The sequence below is a fragment of the Sciurus carolinensis genome, chromosome 1 (genome assembly GCF_902686445.1).
Source record: "Sciurus carolinensis chromosome 1, mSciCar1.2, whole genome shotgun sequence".
Lineage (NCBI taxonomy): Eukaryota > Metazoa > Chordata > Mammalia > Rodentia > Sciuridae > Sciurus > Sciurus carolinensis.
This window is the reverse complement of record NC_062213.1, coordinates 106,377,742-106,397,987: the sequence shown is the minus strand read 5'-3', so window position 1 is coordinate 106,397,987 and position 20,246 is coordinate 106,377,742. Positions and strand designations below refer to the sequence as shown.

Sequence of the window (20,246 nt, the reverse complement as noted above, 5' to 3'; positions counted from 1 at the left end):
CGCGGGAATGCTCAGCGCCAATGGTTTATAAACTTGCCAAGGGCTGGGGGAGTAGTTCTCTGGCAGTGCCGTGTACACACACAAGCACAGCCTTTCTGGCCATGTAAGATGGTCATTAGTTTTTGAGCCCAGAGGCTTGCTTGGAGCTAATCCATGCAAAGAACTTAGGCCCACGCCTGCACATAGCAAGCTCTCAGTAAATGCTAATGGTCATTATTAGTAATGGTCATTATTGCTCGTTACAGCATGAACCTATGATATAGCTGTAAAACTGCCTGTTTGTGAAAACTTCTTGCCTTGTAAAAAACTGCTCCACCCTATTCCAAGATCCTTTTAGAGTTTCTTAGCCAACTCTACTTTTCAGAACTAAAATGTATTACAAATCTCTTAAGTGCATTTAATTATCTCTTGGCCCTCTAAGAAAAGCATTTTAATTATCCCCATTTCACACGTGAAGAAATTGAAACTCAGAGAAGTTAAGCAACTAGTTTAAGGTGACACAGCTTACATAGGGATGCCTTGCCTGTGTGACTCCAAAGCCCATGCTCTTAGTCACTACATTAGAATGTCTAGAATCTAGATGGCCTCCCTGAGCACAGATTCAGGCAGGATTTGAAACTGAAGAGCTGTTATTTTGCTCCAACCCTTCTGAGCCTAGTTATGTCTTACCCATAGTCCATGACGTCTACTGACTGGAGGGTTTCACTACCTGACGTATATATCCACCGATGAACAAATACCTAGTGAGGACTGAAGTAGTAGCTTCTCTCCTGAATCAATAAAGGCATTATTAAGTTTGGAATCGGTTACTTGGCCTGACACTTTTGTAGGACTTAACTGTTTTCTAATACAAGGTCTTGCTTCATGCTCACAGCCCTGGGATATAGGCATAACTATTTTCATTTCACAGCTACAGGAACTGGGCTCAAACTGTGATTTGTCAAAGTTTCGGAGATAGGAACTGGAGAGCCGGGCCTGGAACCCAGCTCTACCGATGTCACCCCAGCGTTTGTACCATCACCCTGGGCTGTTTCCTTGGCACCAGGGTTGGTTGATGACCTTGACTCTGAGGGGCCCAGTGCATCCTACAGTCCCACTGGGGCCTTTGGTAGGAAATGCTGAGATCAATGCTGAGTCCAGGTCCCCAAGCTCCTGAGGGTCTCCACTTCCATTTACCTCTGCTTCTCTCATCTGTCTCTTTTCTCCCAGGAGCAAAGAACACTGGGCCCAGGTGGGACTGATCCTGCCATCTGTCCTCCACTCCAGGTCCAGGCAGATCCTCCCTCCACAGTGCAAAAGACTTTTAGGAGGATCAGGTCTGTTTCACTGGAATAAAGCTGGCTTCTTCGTTGTTGCTGAAGACCTGTAGCCCATGGTAGGCAGAGTGGCTCTGGAGGAGGCTGGTGCTCCAGATGGGGGAGGGGAGGGCAGAGGGACAAACTGGAACATATCCTGGAGTCAAGGTCCTGAATCACTGTCATGTCCCTCTGAGGCACACGAACCTGACTGGGAGGGCTGGAGTATGCCGGCTGATTCCTCTAGAGGAGGACTTTGCAGAGAGGGAAGAGATCTACTCTCACCCTCTGGGCCTTTGGGGAACCCAGGTAGAAACGTCTCAATGAGGCACGTGAAGGAAAACTATGGGGATGTGCTGCTGCCACTTGTCCATAGAGCAAAATGGGAGGTTTGGAGCCATTTTCTCAACATGCTCAAGAGGCTGGGCCCTGGCGACCCCAGTGGCAGGCCTCTGGGGGAAACTGGGGTGGGTCTGAAAGCCGGAGCTCCCCCCATATGAGGGGACAGAGGCCAAGCTGCGGACACCACCAGGCGCGGGGTTGTTTTTGGACCGCTCTGATTCTGCTCAGCCAAACTGATATCCCCCGTGCTGTGTGAAAACACTGACTCCCACGCTGGGACCCAGAGTGTCAGCCTACAATGAATTTTGCCTTCAGGGAAGCGGGAGGTGTTCCTGGGCTGAGGGGGCCTCCTCTTACCAGCCGGGCTGGAAAGCAACCCACAAGAAAATGAGTGCCTCAGCCTCTGTCCTCCCTCAGAGATTTAGACACCGAGTCCTCCTCTAGGCTGGCCAGGGGGCCAACGTTTTTCAGATGTCCCAAGAGTCTTGCTGTGCTGGGAGGAGCTCTCTGTGCTGCCTCTTCTGGTGTAGCTGTTCATAAACACGACTGTCCTGCCTGGGAGCTTCCTGAATGCCTCCCTCATCACCTCTCTCCCCATCTCCAGGGCCCAACAGGCCTGTCCAGTCCTAAGAGCAAGGGTCCTAGGACAGCACCGGTACCCAGTAAAACCCTTAGACACAGGTCAGTGGGAGGGCTCCCTTCCTGAGGCCTTTATCGGACCAAGTATCTCAGCACAGAATGTTCCAGTTGGTGTTTCTTGAACATAAATCTTTATTCCAATTGCAGTAGCTTTGGGAAAAAAAAAAAAGGGCACATTTCATCATGCTTTTGCCCTCATCATATGGTTCGCGGGCCAAAACTCCCTGCATTTCCAATTGCCCTATTTGGATTGGGTTAGGGTTGGGCAGAGGAAATGAATACAATCGTTTGCTTTTTTATCAGATGGGCAATTTGGACTCTTAAACCCAGAGTAGGCATTTCTTTCTTGTGGGGAGAGGGCATGGATAGGAGAATAAAATTTCTGTGCCAATGTAAGTGCTCTGACTGGGGGAAAATGTGGCTTATAAGGCTGGGTCAAGCCCTGCTCCACGGTAGATTCTGTAGTTTCTCTGTCATCTCCTCTTTCTCTGAGATGCTCTTGAGATAGTGTTCACAAGCACATTAAAAAAAAAAAAAAAAAAAAAAATTCCCATAGAAACTACCCAGGGCATTAGGTATCTTGGAGGCAGGGGATGCTGGTAAGGATGAGAAGATAACTTCCTCCCTCTCCAGCTCTGCCCTGCCTCTTCCCTTCCTCACAACCCCCTGTTCCCTTTTGCAGTTAGGAGAAGTAGAAGTCTATTGTGTCTCACTGCCATGGCTTACCTCTCCCCTGCATCTTGCCCAGATTATCTCTATTGGTTCTTATTCCATTTATCTTCGACTTTTCTCACCCCCACTCCCACACTTCTCTACAGGTCTCATGGTCCCACCCACCTTTGGTCACTTGTGAAAATTATCCAATTAAGAATAAAATGTTTTCAAAAGATCTTTCCTGACAGGTCTCTGGCTTCCCTGGTTATAAACTGACATCAGGGGCCCCTGGAAGTTGCTGCTGGGGCTGCTCGTGGGTGGCAAGTGTCAAAGGGCCCTAATGCTTTCTTGGAGTAATGAAGTCTTTCAGCAGGAAGCCACTGGGGAAAAGCAGAAGAGCGGCCATCAGTGCTAAGGCAAACTTAACATGAAATCAGATCTACCGTGACAGGTCTCGGGAGATTATTTCGTTACAACTTTTCCAGATAGCGGCTCTCCCCCTAAACATAAGCAGTCTCACAGGTCTTTGGAGGAAGCTTCCTCCTGTTTGTACAGTGAGACCCCCCAGGACTGAGTCTGGGCCTCTCTGAGGTCAGGGGCAGCCCTGTGCCTAGCCCTGATCTGTCTCCGATGAGACTCCATTAACTTTCCCAAGTGAAGCAATCAAGGCTCACGGATCCAGGCCGCGGGGCAGGTAATCCAAGGATTAGGTAGATTTGGCGCTGGAATGTAGAACAAAGTTGTACCCCAGCAGACTTCCCTTCCTAATCATGCCTGGTTTAGGCTAATATCTGAAACCAGTGATCCTTGCCTGAAGCTGCAGTACTGGCTGTGGTGGTGGGGGGTGTTTGTGGTGGGCCTTAGAGGGGGTCAAGATTGCCGGGGACAATTCACCCAGCATTTTCCAGAAAATTGCAGGAGAAATCTTATTGAGAAAAAGGACAAAAGGTGCCAGCACACGGGATGCTTCAAAAATTTAATAAATAATGATTTTTAAAACTGTATAAACTATAAATTACCATGCAGTCCTTATAATTTAAAATAATTTACAGGTTGAGGTAGGGAGGGGCCCAGGAGAGTGTGGAGGGGGCAGGTGGGGTGGGGGGCCGCAGGCGGATCAGCCTCTTCTCGCCGCCTTCCTGCTGAGCACACACACACAGGCCGTGTCGATCCGGATAAACCGCCAGGCAGCCTGCTTGTCATCGGTGGTCAGCGCCTTGACGAAGGTGTGAGTCGTGGTACAATACGAGTTCCAGTGCTTGGAGTCAATGCCCCGGCACCCGCTGTCGACGGGATTGGGGTCGCGGCACTTGGTCTCAAAAAAGTACTGTTTGAATACACTGTTGTTAATGTTCACCTCTCCCAGCACCGTCACCTCCTTGCCCTTGATGTCCGTGGCGGTGGTCTTATCTCCAACCCACACGCTGACACTGTCACACACGGAGAACTCCCCCATGTGGAAAACGGGGTGGGTGGATGAGCGCTTGCTCCTGTGAGTCCTGTTGAAGGAGGCAGCGCCATCGACCTGCAAGTCCAGATCCTGAGTGTCCGCAGAGGCGGGTGGCGGCTGGGTGCTGAACAGCACGCGGGGTGAACGCAGTCGCCGCTTCTTAAACAGTCTGGGGTCCACAGTGATGTTGCGGGTCTGCCCTGCCACCCGGGCAGCTATCGGCACAGCAGGGGCGCTGCGGGCTCTGCGGAGGGCTGTGTCAAGGGAATGCTGAAGTTTAGTCCAGTGAGCTTGCGGGATGGCGTCTCCTGCTGGGACATTGCTGTCTGTGTATGGTTCTGCCTGTATGCCGATCAAAAACGCTGTGATCAGAGTGTAGAACAACATGGACATTACGCTATGCACCTGGAATGCAAAAGACACCAGCGTTACTCAATGGAGTAGTGCAGGCATTGTGAGTCTCAGGGTCCCTCAGGGTTGACCTTCCAAGAAGATCCCAGGAGGCTACACTTGGTGGTCTATGCATAAAGAGACCCTGGATTCCATCATTCAAATGCGGGCACATTTGAGGGTGAAAGGGATACTGGCAATAATTGCATGGAGGTGGCAGGCATAAGCCCTGCTGACCCAGACAATCTGGATGTGTGGTCACCCTATTTTTGGAAGAGAAAGAGCCCCTGAAATCCTGCCCAGTAGCTTGGTGTGAGCGTGGGAACATCATTTTCAGAGTCTGTTGAGCTCTCCAACTGCCAGCTTGAGGCAGTGGAGTGCGGGAAGAAGGATGCTCATGTGTGCCAGGGAGGCGGGGGGTGGGGAAGATGAATGTGACATGGATGTGACAGCCCTGGTCCTGCCAACAGCTTTGATTCCCCTGGGAAAGCACTGGGAGGTGTTGCTGGGGACAGGTCCTGAAGCCGCAACACTGAGCAATAAATGCCCTTCAGACAGCAGCACTGGGTCAGCTCTGAGATCTGGTAACTTGGAACGCTTGTTATGAATCCACAAAGCATCATGTTTGGCAAAAGACTAATGGCACTCTGGGGCCATCCTAGTCCATGCATCTATTCAGCCACCACCTCATGCATACACACATGCTATTGCTAATGGTTCCCCTTTGGGTGAGTGAGGTTTTTTAGGTTTTTATACATGTATACTTCTAATTTCTCAGGGATTTGCGAGTCAGGTTAGGAACTACCATCTTCCTCTCACATGTATGGAAAGTGATTCATAGAAAATCAGTCAACAGGCCTAAAGTCACAAACCTTTGTGGACCAGATATAGAATCCAAAATAGACCCCTTACTAAGACAGTCTGCCCTTCCAGTCTCCATCCTGCCCTCTCTCCCTCCCTTTCTCTTGATTCTTAAACACATCTTTTCTTTGTATTACTTGTTCTTATGTGAGAGTAGACCAAATAGCATGAAACTATCTGTCCCCAAGAGGGCTCTATGCTGCAAGGTAGTTGCCCACCAGCGATCTTTCCCATTCTCTCAAGTAATGGTGGAACAAGCTCTTCTCCGTGGGTGACCTTTGCCTTCTCCTCTTCAGCTCCTATTCATACCTGTGGATATATAGCAAATGCCACCTTCTCAGTGAAGCTTCCCCAGATCTTCTTGGTAGAATTAGAGGCATCACCTATAGAGTATTCTCCAAATTTTCAAGTCTATCCTTTTTCTCATCTCTTTCTCTTACAGGTGATTTTGTTCCCTACCCACTTTTCCAGCCTCGCACAGACATCACCTGATGAAGACTTCTCAGGTCATGCCAATTGAAGGTGATCTCTTTCCACTCTGAGCTTCAGCCTAGCCTATGTGCATGTGCCAGTGTGTGCATCCTTTCCTGCTAAATCAGTGTAACAAAGGAACTCTGCATTGGATCTGGGGTTAGAAAACTTTGTTTGGATATCCCGCTCAACTACTTGTTAGCAAAAAGAAAGCCACTTAATCCCTCTGAGCCTTTGTTTCCTCGTTGATAAAAGGTGGACAATAAACACTATTTCCCAGGGTGGTGGTTAGGATTAAGTGTGTGCTCACAGAACATGTGTTAATTCTGAGTCATTTCCATCTCTCTGTGGCCATAGACTTTATCTTCTTCAGTTCTTTGCTGGTTATTTACTCTTTGAACTCCCTCCATTCACAAATTTTCACAGCACATGGTTTGCCTTCTCAAATTTTCTTGCAAGCAAGTATTTGGGCCTGTCTCCCCACTGGCTGTGAGGTCCTGAAGGGCAGAGCCATGTCACATCCACCTGTGTAGTTGGTTACCCTATCCCTTAGCATGCACCTCTCTTGTCTTCCCCAGCAGATTCTGCATAACCCTCTCTTGGTGGTGTGGATAATTGCTCACATGTCTGACTCCTTGACAGTGTTTTAAAGCTGTGTGATTTGCACATCAAGCATTCCATGGCCATGTGCAGTATGTGGTAGGTCTTCAAAAGAATACGGCAGGGATAAAGGAGAGAGTGGATGGGGGTGGCCAGAGGAGCTCACCTTCGATTTTCTTTCCACAATTGTCGTGTTTTTTTTTTTTTTCTTTAACTTTGTGCATAGGATTATGTCCTGTTTTCCCAATCTACTTTAAAGCTGTATGCTTTGGTTTAGCTCAAAATAGCTCTTTGGTGAGATACCAAGAAGGAAACCACCAAATTCTTTTCTCTTTGGTTACTTTGAAGAATGTTTCATCTGCTCCAGTTCTTCCATTAGCCAGGAGTAGGAGGGGGCACATCTGGGCTTTTGGCCACCATCAGATCTGTTGGCCAATGGTCTTGCTGATCAATGTCCAGCCAACTCTTATAAAATTGATTATTTAGTTGGCAGCTAATTCAAATCTTTAACTTTTGCTTCTTTCATTTCTTCTTCTCAGAACATGCTATCTTTCATCAGGTGAATTAGGGAAGAAGAAAGAAAACTGAAATTTATCCCCTTACATCCAAATTAGTAACACTTGCTAGAATTTGGATGGAGAAATGAAGAAAAATGGATTGAAGTTTAGGGTTTCAATGGAAGTAAGAGACATCTGCTCCTTGTTCTCCACTGCCATATCCTACAGTCTCCTTTGGTGAGTTCATTCCTTCCAAGGAATGAAGCTCAACTTTTTGTGCAGCTGAGGCCCAGACTTGGATCTGTGGCCCAATTGCTCCTTTGAAGTTAGTTCAGAACCTCTGGTTGCCTCAGGGCATCTCTCTGTGCAAGACCTCCAGAACCAGAATCTTCATACTCACCATCTTCCTATCATCGCCCCTCTTCTTCCTCTGTATTCAACAGCAGCAGTCCCATTTTGGACCACTTGATGACTTATGAAGTAGTTTTGCAGCTTCTCTTTGGATCATCTTTCACCATCCTTCAAAATATGCTCTTCCATATTTTCCTTTTCCTGCCTTCAGCCACCCAGCTCCAAAGCTCAGCTTGTTCCAGACTCTGCTCTTTCCTCCTTACCTTCCACCTAGTCCTTTTGGTTCTGCTATGGTAGCATTCCTTGAAACTGTCCTTCCCTTTCCATTCTCACCTCTGTGTCCCTGGTTCAAGTTTGGGAACCGTGTCTCCCACACAATGTCCTGGACCTTTATCTCTCTTCTTCCCATGCCTCTCACCCTGGCTTCCCCAGGTAGCTGCTTAAGTCGCTGCTCTGATCCCATCACCCTATTTAAAGGAGCCAGTGGTGTACCCTTGTCTAGAGACCCAGAAGGGACTGGACTGGTCAGCTTGGCCATCAGGCCCTGCCCCTTCTACTGCCCTCACACAGCCTGCATTCCAGGCCCAAGAGCTCACACATAGGTGAGTCCTGGGGTGTGCTCACTCAACCTACGAAGTTTCAGTTTAGATTGAGGCTTTTGCCTTTCTGGTGCTATAAATCCAGATACAAGGAAATATTTAATTGCTTTTACATCTGGCATCTCATGTTTAGCACCATGTAGATTCTTTTCTTTGTAGATAAACATCTTTATTAGAGAGGGACCTGTACCTGTACACAGAATTAAATTACATGTAGTACTTCAAATTGAAGAGTGCATCAGAAAGCGAATTATTTCAAAAGAATCTAGTGCCTCCCCAAACACATACAAAGACCTACGAATCAAACACCAACTGACTTCTCTCAGGGATAAATGTGAGAATCATGTAGATTTGATCCCGAAGTATTTAAAATGCCCATGATAGAAATGTGCAGCCAGACAGCACCAGCAAGTATAGGCACCAGTGTGTCTACTGGCCTCCACCAGGACAGGTATGCCACCTGAGAACAGAATCTACTGTTCAGACTTTGAATTCTCAGAAACACATCTTTGAATGAAATAAGATAATAATTATCATTATCATAATGGGCATATTTGTTTAACTAACTATCACAACAGACCTGGGAAGTAAGCCATATTAGTCCCATTTTGCAGATGAGGAAACAAGAAACAAAGATGCAGTAAGATTAAGTAACACATTCATAGGCACACACCTGGTAGAGGAACTTAGGGCCAGGCCTGCCTGTGTCCCAATCTGGAACTTTTCCCCACCCTTCCACTCCACTGGCCAGATGACATGGGCCTTCCATCTCACAAGGTCATCTGTGCAGAGAGCCTGAGGAGTTGTGTGGAGGTTCTGAATGATGCTGTCCACTTGAGGTCTTGGGTTCTGTTACTCTTGATATAGTCCTGGAAGTCATGGGGCCAGCCTGAGGGCATAAGAGGCTTCCTCTCCTGACAGGCTAGGAAGGCCACATTTGCAGCATTGCTAGAAACTGCTCCAGGTTCCTGCTGATCTTACCTCTGACCCCCTTCCTTAGCCTGTGACTCCCCTGTCACTTGGGGCCTTCTCTCTTGGCAGCTCCAGAGCTAGGCACCTTAGGGAGGTAAATATGCTGCAGGTACTTACCTCAGTGTGGCCCGGACAGAAAGCTGCTCCCTTGGAAAAGCTGTTATTGGGCCCAGAAGCTGAGCTGACCTTGGGTCCAGCATGCCATCCAGCCCCCTGGACTGCACAACCATGGGCCAGAACTCTGTGGAGAAGGAGAGGTGACATGAGACAGGTTCCTTACCACATTCCCCAGCAGAGGGATGGATACCTGTGCCCAAGTAGGGGCAGAGATGTGCCAAAGGGACAAGTCCTATTTCCCTGAATTCTAGGATTTTACCAGTTCAGAGCCCAGGATGAAGCTAGAGTCTAGCCACCAAGTTTGCCAGGGGCCTGTAAAAGCACCTGCCTCTCACTCTTGTGCCAAAGCTCTTGGGTTCAGCCTGAATGTAGCCCATGGCGGTCTTACACTTTGTGTAGGTACTTCCAGGCCTACAGCAGAGTACTACTCTAGCAGACCCCAAATCAAAATGGAAATTGTTCTGTACATTTCACATGCACAGATGTAGTAGACCCAACTCTGGACCAGCCTATTTCTGATGTGTTTCAAGAGAAAAATTCCTGACCAATCAGAAGAAGTTCATGCTTTGATGAAAATGCAGATGAGCAACAGTGGCAAATAAGACAACATACATAAACCCGAGTTCATAAGACATGAACTACAGAGCACCATGTTGAAATACAAATCTTAGGAGTTGGAAGCGATGGAAATGACATGATGAGAAAAAAATCCTATTCAGCTTCAGCTAATAGTTCCTAGAAATAATAGAAATCTGCTTTCTCCTTTCACTCCGTAAACCTGAAATGTGTAGTGGTAAGCACTGATCTTAGTGCTGGGAGCATAGCAAATGAAAACCTCTACTCTCATGGAGCTTATAGACTTGTCAAATAAATATGTTCAGATTCTGCATATCATGAAAGAAATAAGCAGGTATGACTGAAGAGGCAGGTGTATCCAGGGGCCACCATAGACAGCGCTCAGTGAAGAGTTCTCTGGAAGTGGACTTCAAGTTGAGAGCTGAAGGATGAGAAGTAATGGGGAAGAGAGCATTCCAGGCAGAAAGAACAGCCAGTGCAAAGGCTCTGAGGTAGAGATAAGGTGAAATAATGGAGCACGAAGGGAAGAGATGGAGGAAATGAGTTGAAGGGGTAGAAAGAGCCAGGTCTGCAGGAACATAGCCAGGAGCCATGGTTGTATCCTAAGGCAGTAAGAAGAGATGATGGCTTTAAGCAGGAGAGCAACATGGCATATTTTACAAATAAATGAATGATTATTTCTATCACAGAATTTGTTGAAGAGAAAGTTCTAGAATGATGGCTTAATCCTTCCTGTCTAGTCTCTTTCCAACTCCAAAACATTTTCTTCCCATCTGTCTAGTTCCAGTGTGGACCTCTACCACTTATCGTCCGTCAAACTTCCCTCATCTTGTGAGGTGGAAGCAAATGCTAGAGAGACCTTCATGGCTTCCCAAATCCCTTGGAACTGAAAACAGGGGAGGTAGGAAGAGCCCCTGGTATAGTTTTCCTTGCTACTGGAAATCATGAAATTAAGGTCTGGAATGTTGCCATTCCTCTTCCTTTCCTACCCTGCTCAGAATATCTTTCTTTTTTCTTTTTTCCTCAGAAAGTAACAAAGTCTTTCAATATTCAATTGGGATTTAGGCCTATGGATAAAAACTTACTTAAATACTCTTTTACAAAGTGAGATTCTGTGTTGCATCCATTTTCATGCTCTTTTAGGGTTAGATTTAGCCCAGGAGAGGAAGGATGGTTGGTCCTCTAGGGTGAGATGTGGACATTTATATCATTCCTTTTATAGGAAGGGGAATCTCATGTACTCCACAGACCCTTCATCTGGGTGTCTGGTTAAATCTTACAGGTGGTAAGCCTGGATGCCACAGTCTTCCATCCTGATCCAGTTCCCTCGGATTCTTGAATGAGTCACTTGGCATCTTTAAACATCCCTGAGTTTCCTCCTCTGCAGGCCAAGGAGCTGACAGGGATGATAACCTCTGTTCCTGATTGTGATTCTATGACAGTTAATGTTTCTAATCTGTATCCTCATTGGATGAATAAAGAATGCTTTTCCCCATCTAAATATTGGGATTCATTTATGTCATCAATTAAACACTAAAATTTGTAGGTTCTGTGTTAGTCACTGTGGGGACATAAAGAATAAGATGTAATCTTCCTATGGCAAATGATCCAGGGATGAGGAATGGCAAGCATGAGAACACGCATTTAAAACCCACTGTGATGAGTATGCTGTGGGTGTCACAAACTCCTGGGCAGATATGCCTTCTTGGGACAACCACAACAGGTTCCTTAGCCCTCTATCTGCAACCTCTGGCCCAAGCCACCTGGTGTAGACCATGGTTCCTGCTACCCTCACTTAGATACCTGACTGCTCTATTTGAGTCTCTGTCCAGCATCTCCAATGCCCTTTGGTCTTCTCCCATTCACTGTGGGTATGAGTTGCTTGCTGTTGGAGAGAGAAATTCCCTGCCTAGAATACTGAAACACTAAATGATTTTCAAAGATCTTATTATTATTTTTAATCTCATGCTAGTGAAGGTTGAGGCTCTAAAATTAAATCCAATTTAAATATTAGCAATTTCTAATGTGAGTACGTCAGGAACAAACAACCCAAATGAATATCTATTTTTAAAACCTTGTCTGTTCTCATGGAGTAATCACTTAAGAAATCAGATGACACTCACACTTGTGATAAATGCATGGAAATGAATCCCAGCTCATCTCAAGACCATCTCCAGTTCCTTTTTATAGGACACAAAGGAATACTATTAAAGTCTATGTAACTCTTCCAGAACCTGTCCTGTCCTGGGTCTCACGCTTGAAAACAATAGTTCTAAGTCTGGTCCATACTGATACCACAGTATCTTGGAAGAAATGCAAATTCTTGGGCCCTGTCATGGATATCCTGAATCAAAAACTCTGGGAGAGAAATGAGACAACTGTGGTTTAACAAGCCCTGTAGATGATTCTGATGTACACTTAAGAACCATTGCTTTAGGGGGTCTATGCTGGACTTCCTCCAACTCAACCAACCACGAGGTGAGGTATCCAGGGCAAAGAGTCTGATTCAGACTCCGTCAGTCTGCTGCTGTGGACTGTACCTTTCCATGGACAGGTTCCTTTCACCATCTAAACCATGCTCTGGGGACCGATCACCCCAGAACCCCTGTCCGACCTGCCCTGAACTTGCTACATTGGAGGGAAGGAGGGTTCTTCTGAAGACCTCTGAGACTCAGTCTCTTTCTATGTCTCTCTATTGACCATTGCCTCAGTCTCCCCTTCATTTTCTCAATGATATTTTGGATCAAGAATTTAATGATAAATTATTGAGAATCCAATATGTAGTTGAAGAAGTTCAAGGAAACTGCTTCTTCTGAGAGATTATTGAGGAGTGATGACACGAACTGAAGCTATTTAAATCTGCTAAATCTGCCAATCAGCCTCATCCTGAGTCCTTTGTGCTCTATGTGGTGGAAGATTCTATTTATGTCCCTGGCTCCCACTTTGTGCTATCCCCCAATCCTCTACAGCAGTGGGCCTCAACCCTGGCCACATACTGAACTCTTCTGGGGAGCTTTACAAACTCCTGTTGCCTGGGTCCCACCTCTAGTAAGCCTGATTTCATTGGTCTGCAGTGCTGCCTGGGCATCAGGGTTTCATAAAGCTCCCTAGAAACTCCCAATGTAAAGTCAGCTTTGAGACTCTGTGCTCCACACGATCAAGAGAACACTTGTCATTGGCTTTGACAGGTTTCCAGTAATTAAGAGAAATTATTAAGACATTCATATATCTCAGAAAATACAAAGTGCAGATGTAGTCACATTATGAGCAATAAGAAGGTATGAGAACATAGCTTGCAGACTCTAGCAAGTGTTTTCCCTGTCTCTGCTATGCCCCTTCCCTACTGTCTAGATATCATTGACATTTGTGAATTAAGTTTTCTCTTTACTCCTTCACTGGCTTAGTCTTAATAAGCCCACATTTTGAATACCAAACATTTGTGGGCATGCATTCCATTTGTTTCCACAAAGCAATGGCTAGTCCTAGGGCAGCTTATACTACATCAAAGTACCAGGGCAGTGGCCGCCCCTCTCTCTTAGTTTCCACCTGGTAGAGGTCTACAAGTTGGGAAAACTCACTTGGAATGTCAGGCATTAAGAACACATTGTTGAGGATGTCATTAATTTTGGGTGGTATTGCTGTGATTTACACGGCTGTAACCATTCCCCTTTATTTTCTCCTCTGTGAGTTCTTACTCTGAGACTGTACACAAAGGGAAAAGTAATTTGAAGTCTTTTATGTTTCAAGTCTGTTTTCCTAATTTTTAGCCTAATCAGAAGTTTTCTAGTATGGAATAAGACTGTGAGTTTTGCTGACTAGCTCTTTTTTTGGAAAAAAAATTCAATTTTGGCCACTGTGAGATGATTTGATGTGTTTTAACTGTTTAGTGGTTTTGGCATATCCAGTAGGAAAATAGTGCATCTGGCACCAAGGACTCAGGAAGATATAAAGGTTCAGCAAAACTGCTATTCTTTTTTGACGGAATGTTTCAATGCTGACAATTCTAAAGTGCCTGTCACATTCCTTGAATAGAAATGGCCCTATGACTCTGGGAGATTCTTGGGGAAATGACAAACTCTTCTTAGCATTTCCCCAAGAGTCAGACAGCTCAAGGAAGAAGCCACTGTGGTTGGCTGACCTTGAGCTTTAGAATGAGAATGTCTGCTCTCAATGTGAGTGGCCTTCTGTTGTGTGTGGCTGGTCACCATCTGCATGGTGCTTACCTGCCTGGGGTAATTCATGAGCTCTGTAGTGGCCAACACCACAGAGAGGTTTTCAAAGTGTGGGTAATTACAAGGACATTAATGTGGTAGAAGATATCTAAACACGAAGCAGCCGTCCATAACAGTTGAGGGCAGAATATTTTTGCAAGAATGTACTGCTAAATAACAGCCCCTGTAGTGTAACTCATCAGTACTACTAATGATATATCTATAATCTACATTTGAGTGCCAAAAATAATCCAATAGTTTTTCAAACTTTTCTGTGACCCTAAGAAAACATCGCTTCGGTTCCAACTGGCTGATCTTTAAACCACAAGAAAAAGATCTATTTCAGCTTTGCTTTTGGTCTTTCCTGGTCTGTTGTTCCCATGCTTGGAGCTAAGAGCAGACGGCAGTACTTGGGAACAAAGGGGACTTTCAGGTTGGCTTGAGTCAAAGTTTACATTGATGATAACAGCACCTATGGAGGGCTCCAGCCCATGGCAGATCTTGGATGACTACCTGGGACTGAAGACATGAATGAAAACAAAACAGTGCCAGCAAATGTTACTCAGATCCAAGCCCTTTATTCTATTTGCTTTGTAGGATTACATGTCCTCAGCTCTTCTTGAGCTAGCCTTTTCCTCTCAGTGTGTGGTATGTTTTCCAAGCAATAGGTCAAGAAATGTTACAACACATAAGTCTATAATGCAATTCAGATGTAACTTCAGAAATTAAGACAAGCTAAAGATCCATATCCCTGAAAAAGACCAGAAAAAATCCTGGCTTAGCAGATACACCAGATCCTAGAGCTTTTAAAAAGGCAGACAGCCCATCTTTCAATTAAGTAGGGATAAAGGATGAGCTAAGGGACTTGGATGTAGAGATTCCAGGAAAAAGCTACCCTTATTCATTAAAGTGTCCATGAGAAGAGGCCATCTCTGTTTGAGCAGCTGGACTTCAGTTTTTACTGCATAAATCGCTGCATCACAATCTCTCAGCATCCAAGAAGACATGGCTCACAAGTAACTAGCACCAAACACATCACAGTGGACATACAGGACTCCTTCCCACCCCACACAGCTCTGGAGTGACAGCTGCCACAGAATCTTGATCTCTCTCACTTTTCTGCACTGATATTTCCTGGCTTGTCTGCTGATTTCACACCCAGAAAATCTGACTCAAGGCATGAAAGAGATAACTCAGTTCCTCTTTGCCCAGGCATGCAGCACATGAAAATCCTAGGTAACCTGAGGCTAAGATAAGAGCTGGAAATGAAGAATTTATTTCCATGTGTGTTTGTCAGGGGGCTTTGTGCTGTTTCAGCTACTTCCTGTGTATGGCTTTAACCATCCCAGTCCCAAATGGGGAATGTAGGAATGCCATCAGCGTGGTTAACGATAATGAAGGGCTCGGGACAGGCATTTATGAGCTTATGTTAAGGAGTTTCATCAACTCCTCTCATTATCTCAGGAGGAAAGGTCAGGGGAGATGAAAGCCTGCTATCCCTTCTAAAGTCACTGTATTCTCATATAATTATATTTTGTAATATTCCCAATCTTCTAGTGTTTCTCCTTTTAGGGTTTCTTTGACCATGACAACATGAGCAATAGAAAAGTTCTGCACCAGGGAAATTGACTCCAGAGCTAACAAGATACCCACAGAGTACAATCGTCTACAGAGATCCAGAACATTATGGGATGGTTAATAAGAAATTCCCCACCCCCCCACACACACATCCCAAACCTGTCACTCAGTCTGTTGCTTCTAAAGAGGAACTGTTTTCATGATTAAGATTCAGAAAAGTACAAACTAATTTATTTTAAAATTCTTATAACTATGTAGTATAATTACACAACTATTAGAGCTGTAATGGGCCCCTAGTGGCTGTTTTTCCTGACCAAGCCCCTGAGACTTAGAGCTGGTTACATCTCAGCCTAACCACTGATAAGCTGTGTGACCCTTAGTAAATGACTTAACCTCTCTGCACCTCAGTATCTCCTCTCAAAAATCTGAGTAATTATACCCTTCACACTGGTTTATTGAGAGGCTTAAATAGAAGAAGCATTTAGAACAGCGTCCTGTAGACCCAGTTGGTACTACATAAATGTTAGCTATTCTTATTAATATTATGAAAGACATGCAGCCAAAATCGGGCAGTGAGTTACTGGCAGCGGTGGGTACAGAAGGGAAAGTGATGCCTCATGTCCACCCCAGATCCCATCTGGCCCTCTCCGGCAGGAAGGAATCACGGCTTTGGGTCCGTGACTGGAATGACTGGCTGCGCGCATGCTCAGTGGGACCCAGCAACTGCAGAATGCTCAGTCTGCAGCTGCAAGACTATTATCTGCAATCATTTGCCAACAAAGATGCTGAGTAACAAACTGAAGCACTTGCTTTTGAGATGATCCGTTTTCTCAGCCACGTAGCAGTCAGGAGGAGGAAGCTGCTCCAGCTACGGCTGCGGTTTGCTCAGCTCCATCTGTGATCTTTAGCTACCACTCAGACATACCAGTCACGGTAACCCTAACTGCATCTTTGCTTGGGATAATTCCTGCCTCCCAGGGAAAGTGAGTCACAAGGAGAATAAGACATGGAGGGTATTCTCATGGTCAAATTGATGCTTAGTCACCCAAGGGACTTGATACAAATTTAGGGTCCTGCTGGATTAATAACTTCTTGAGGTTTTAGGTGTATTATATATATATATATGAACATATATATACATATATTTTTTTCATACATAGGACTGTCCCAGAGTAGGCATTTGATGAATATTTATTGAACAGGATTGAAAACACTTCATGAAGTTGTGCCAGTTTATTCAACTGTGTAAATCATTTTATCATATTGAGAAATGGTAAGAGGTTCCAATTCACACACGTGGATAGCAGGAAGAGCCTCCCTTTACTTTGGTGCTGTGGGGTTGTACTTAAGCAGGAAAATACCACATTGGTGGGTTGACAGGTGTGCTGCCAAGATACAGACCCCCATTCTGCTTTCTTTGCAAGCACTAAAAAGTGTACACAGGTGTTGTGCAAAACAAATCCCTCCTTATTCCAGCTTGCTTATTTTTCTTGTCCAGAATTATTTGGAGGAGGCTGTGCTCCCACCCGGCTGCTGGTTACGTTACACAATCCACTGGGATGGCAATCACCTCATTGTTTAGTTACAAGCCACAAGAAGATAAAAAAGAAAGAAAGAAAGAAACACAGCACACACATACAGAACGAGGGTGGAGACTGCACAATGATAATGAAAACCATTTGTTAGCATTTTGCTCCTTTCCTTGTGAGTCAGTCGAGTTCCTGGCACCAGGCCCCTGTCTATAAGGGGTCTGCACCTCAAAGGCCTTCCAGGGACTTGTTCTGTCATTTCTGGTCTAAAGAGTGTCAATCTTTGCCCTTGGGAAGGTAGGCAATTGACTGTCCAGCTCCCTCTGAGTCCAGTCACTGTGCCAGGCTTCAGCTCTCATCTTTGGTTCTAGGGACACTGGCCCATCTGTGGGACTGTGCGATGGCCTGAGTTATTGTTATTACTATTATTAATATTGCTTTGCGTGTTGAGGACTGAACCTGGAACCTTCATGCGAGGTGAGCACTGTACTACTGAACAGTGCCCTCAGGCCCTTTTAATTTTATTCTGAGAAAGGGTCTCGCTAAGTTGCCCAGTCAGGCCTTGAACTTGCTATTCTCCTGCCTCAGCTTCCAGAGTCACTGGGAGTACAGGCATGTGCCACCCTGTCCAGCAGGCCTCAGTTATTTGTAAGCTTTGCCTAACCCAGAGGTTTTGGTTAGTTTGTGTAAGAAGGCCTTTGCTGTCTCCCTCCATCATATCCACCCGCCTGTGTCCAGGACTTTTAGCTCCTGCTTTCTTTTGAACTGTTGCTATTTTTCCTTCTTTCCATAGAACTGCTTTTCATATTTCCAAAATATTGATTAAAACTTTTTGAGGATTGAAAAGCAAAACCAAATGAAAACAAAATAAAACAATCCAAACCCCCAAATTTTACAACCAGTAGAATAGTGTATAACCACCAAAGCATGTTTGCTTTGCTTGTGTTGTCCCTGAGAGGAAGCACCCCAAAAGGCATGTGCAGTGGTAATGGGCAGAGGACAGTGCCAAACGTTCTCTGCACTTGTGTTCATCAAGTCCTAAGACCTGTGTGCTTCTCTTTTCTCTCCCCACTTCTGAAATCTTTATGGCATGTGTACAAGTCTCTCATTTAGATCCAAGGAGCATGGCGCCATTATTTCCAACAATCACCGCCACTGCTATCACCACCACCACTGCAGCCATCAACAGGGCCATCACCAGCCTGGTAATACCACCACCATCACCCCAGTGCTTCCTCATCACCGCCGTCCAATCACCACCCATCGCCGGCACCAGCATGGCCACTTCCACCATTTCACCATCAGTAGTACCACTGCCACCATCAATACCACCTCCACCATTAGTATCACCACCACCTTCTCCAAAATATTAAAGAAACTTTTTGAGCCACTGAGGTCTGACCACTGTTCCCCATGGCCTCCTCTTCAGCCATCAGAAAAATCACCAGAGGCAGAAGAGAGCCAAACTGGAGGTCATGAAGAATCTTCTAGAGTAGTTCAATGAATTGTTTAAATCCATGTAAATCCAAACTGAGTGATGAATAGAGCTAGGTGTAGACAAATTTTCATGATTTCCTATATATTCCATCATATTATTTTCCAGCCTCATTCTAGAAGGTGTTTTTTTCTTTTTCTCCTGAGATTTTTGTTTTGTTATTGTATTTTTAATGGATATACACAATATTGATGACACTTTTCAGTTTAGACCTTGATAATTCTTAGAATTATCTCAAAAGATTAATATCCATTACTGTCACAGGGACATTTATAATACAGATGCATGCACACACATAAATTAAAAAGCAAATAAAGAATTATGTACCTTGGCCCTCCAAAGTGAGGCAGGTTCTTCCCTTTGCCTGATGTAATGTATTAAGCAGAAGTACATGATTTTTTGCAGACCATTTTGAGTTTTTCCATTTATTCATATCTAAAGACAAATGGACTTTGTGCTTAGGGCTTTGCAGAGAGGGAAAGCTCTCCTTGACCACTCCCTTCAGGCTCCAGAATGTCCAGTCCCATGGCAGTGATTGGCTCGCACTTGTCAGAAGGGAAGTCCCTGAGAGTTAAAGGTCAGGTCCTAAATATGGCTCTCTCCTGGCCCTCCTACCCCAGAGGGAGAAGTGGCCAGCCAGCTATCCCAGGAGGAGGTCTGGTCGACTTGCTTCTTTCTGCCACTTACTTGTTCAGACTGAGTAGGGTACTCCTGCCTTCTGGGGTACTAGGGTGAGTATACAAAAACTGAGTTTGAGTTTGGGCTTGTGGGAAGAAAGCACAGGAATGGGATAGAAGTTTCCAGAAGAAGAGTTTCCTTAGGCCTATGGCTTAATTGATAAGGATAGAGTTACTGGTATTTTAGGTGTAAAATTAAAGGTAATGCAATGTGATGTGTTAAAATATGTTCAATGTTTCACCAGCATAAGCTGGGCTAAAAGTCAAAATAACTACTACCACTAATAATTTAAAAAACATGCCAGACACTATACTAAGGGCTTTCTATATACTGTCTTTTAAAATGCTTGTTAATAATCTTCTGAGGTGAGTATTATCTCCATTTTACAGAAGTATGAGTTTACATGGTCTAGTGGATGAGTTATGATGGCAAGAGCCCAGATCTCTAGCTCTGTGATCTGTTCCTACCCTACTCTGAAGATTCACACATCTAACCAATTCAAAGGAGTAACAGTTTTGCCCTTTGTGTTTTGAACTGAGTGTCAATTTTTGCTTCTATGATAAGGATAACATATAGGTGGGATTCTGCATATTTTCTATTCTTGAATTTACCTAATTACTTTAAAAAATTTCTGCTGCAGATTTTCTAGTCTATAAAATACCTTGACTGTTCCATTTATCTGTCATGAATCTTTCCTTGTTTATAATCTCTAGGGAGCCCAGACACCTTATTTCCTCCTCATGGAAATACTCCACTCACCTAGAAACAGTTTTGGGAGGACCCACTATTCTGATAGAAATGTAACATAGAAGGCAGTGGCTTACAAATACTCAGTTGCTCTTTACTGATCACTTTATAGAAATTAGAGTGTGGCTATTCCATTTACTCTCGTACATTTTCTGGATAAGATCCTATTTCTGAGATTGTGAAGAAAAACCACA

The 20,246-nt window shown here is 44.9% G+C and overlaps 1 protein-coding gene across 1 annotated transcript in view; it reads right to left on the bottom strand.

Annotated features, from left to right (window-relative positions):
• Positions 1-3,913: 3,913 nt before the first annotated feature.
• The window catches only part of Ngf (nerve growth factor), a 48,390-nt gene continuing 32,057 nt past the window's right edge, over positions 3,914-20,246 (bottom strand). The window contains exons 2-3 of the mRNA XM_047516637.1: positions 9,239-9,362; positions 3,914-4,785 (exon numbers count right to left, since the gene is read on the bottom strand). Coding sequence (XP_047372593.1) covers positions 4,048-4,773 — 726 coding nt within the window. The 5' untranslated portion in view covers positions 4,774-4,785; positions 9,239-9,362 and the 3' untranslated portion in view covers positions 3,914-4,047. The remainder of the gene's footprint in view (positions 4,786-9,238; positions 9,363-20,246) is intronic.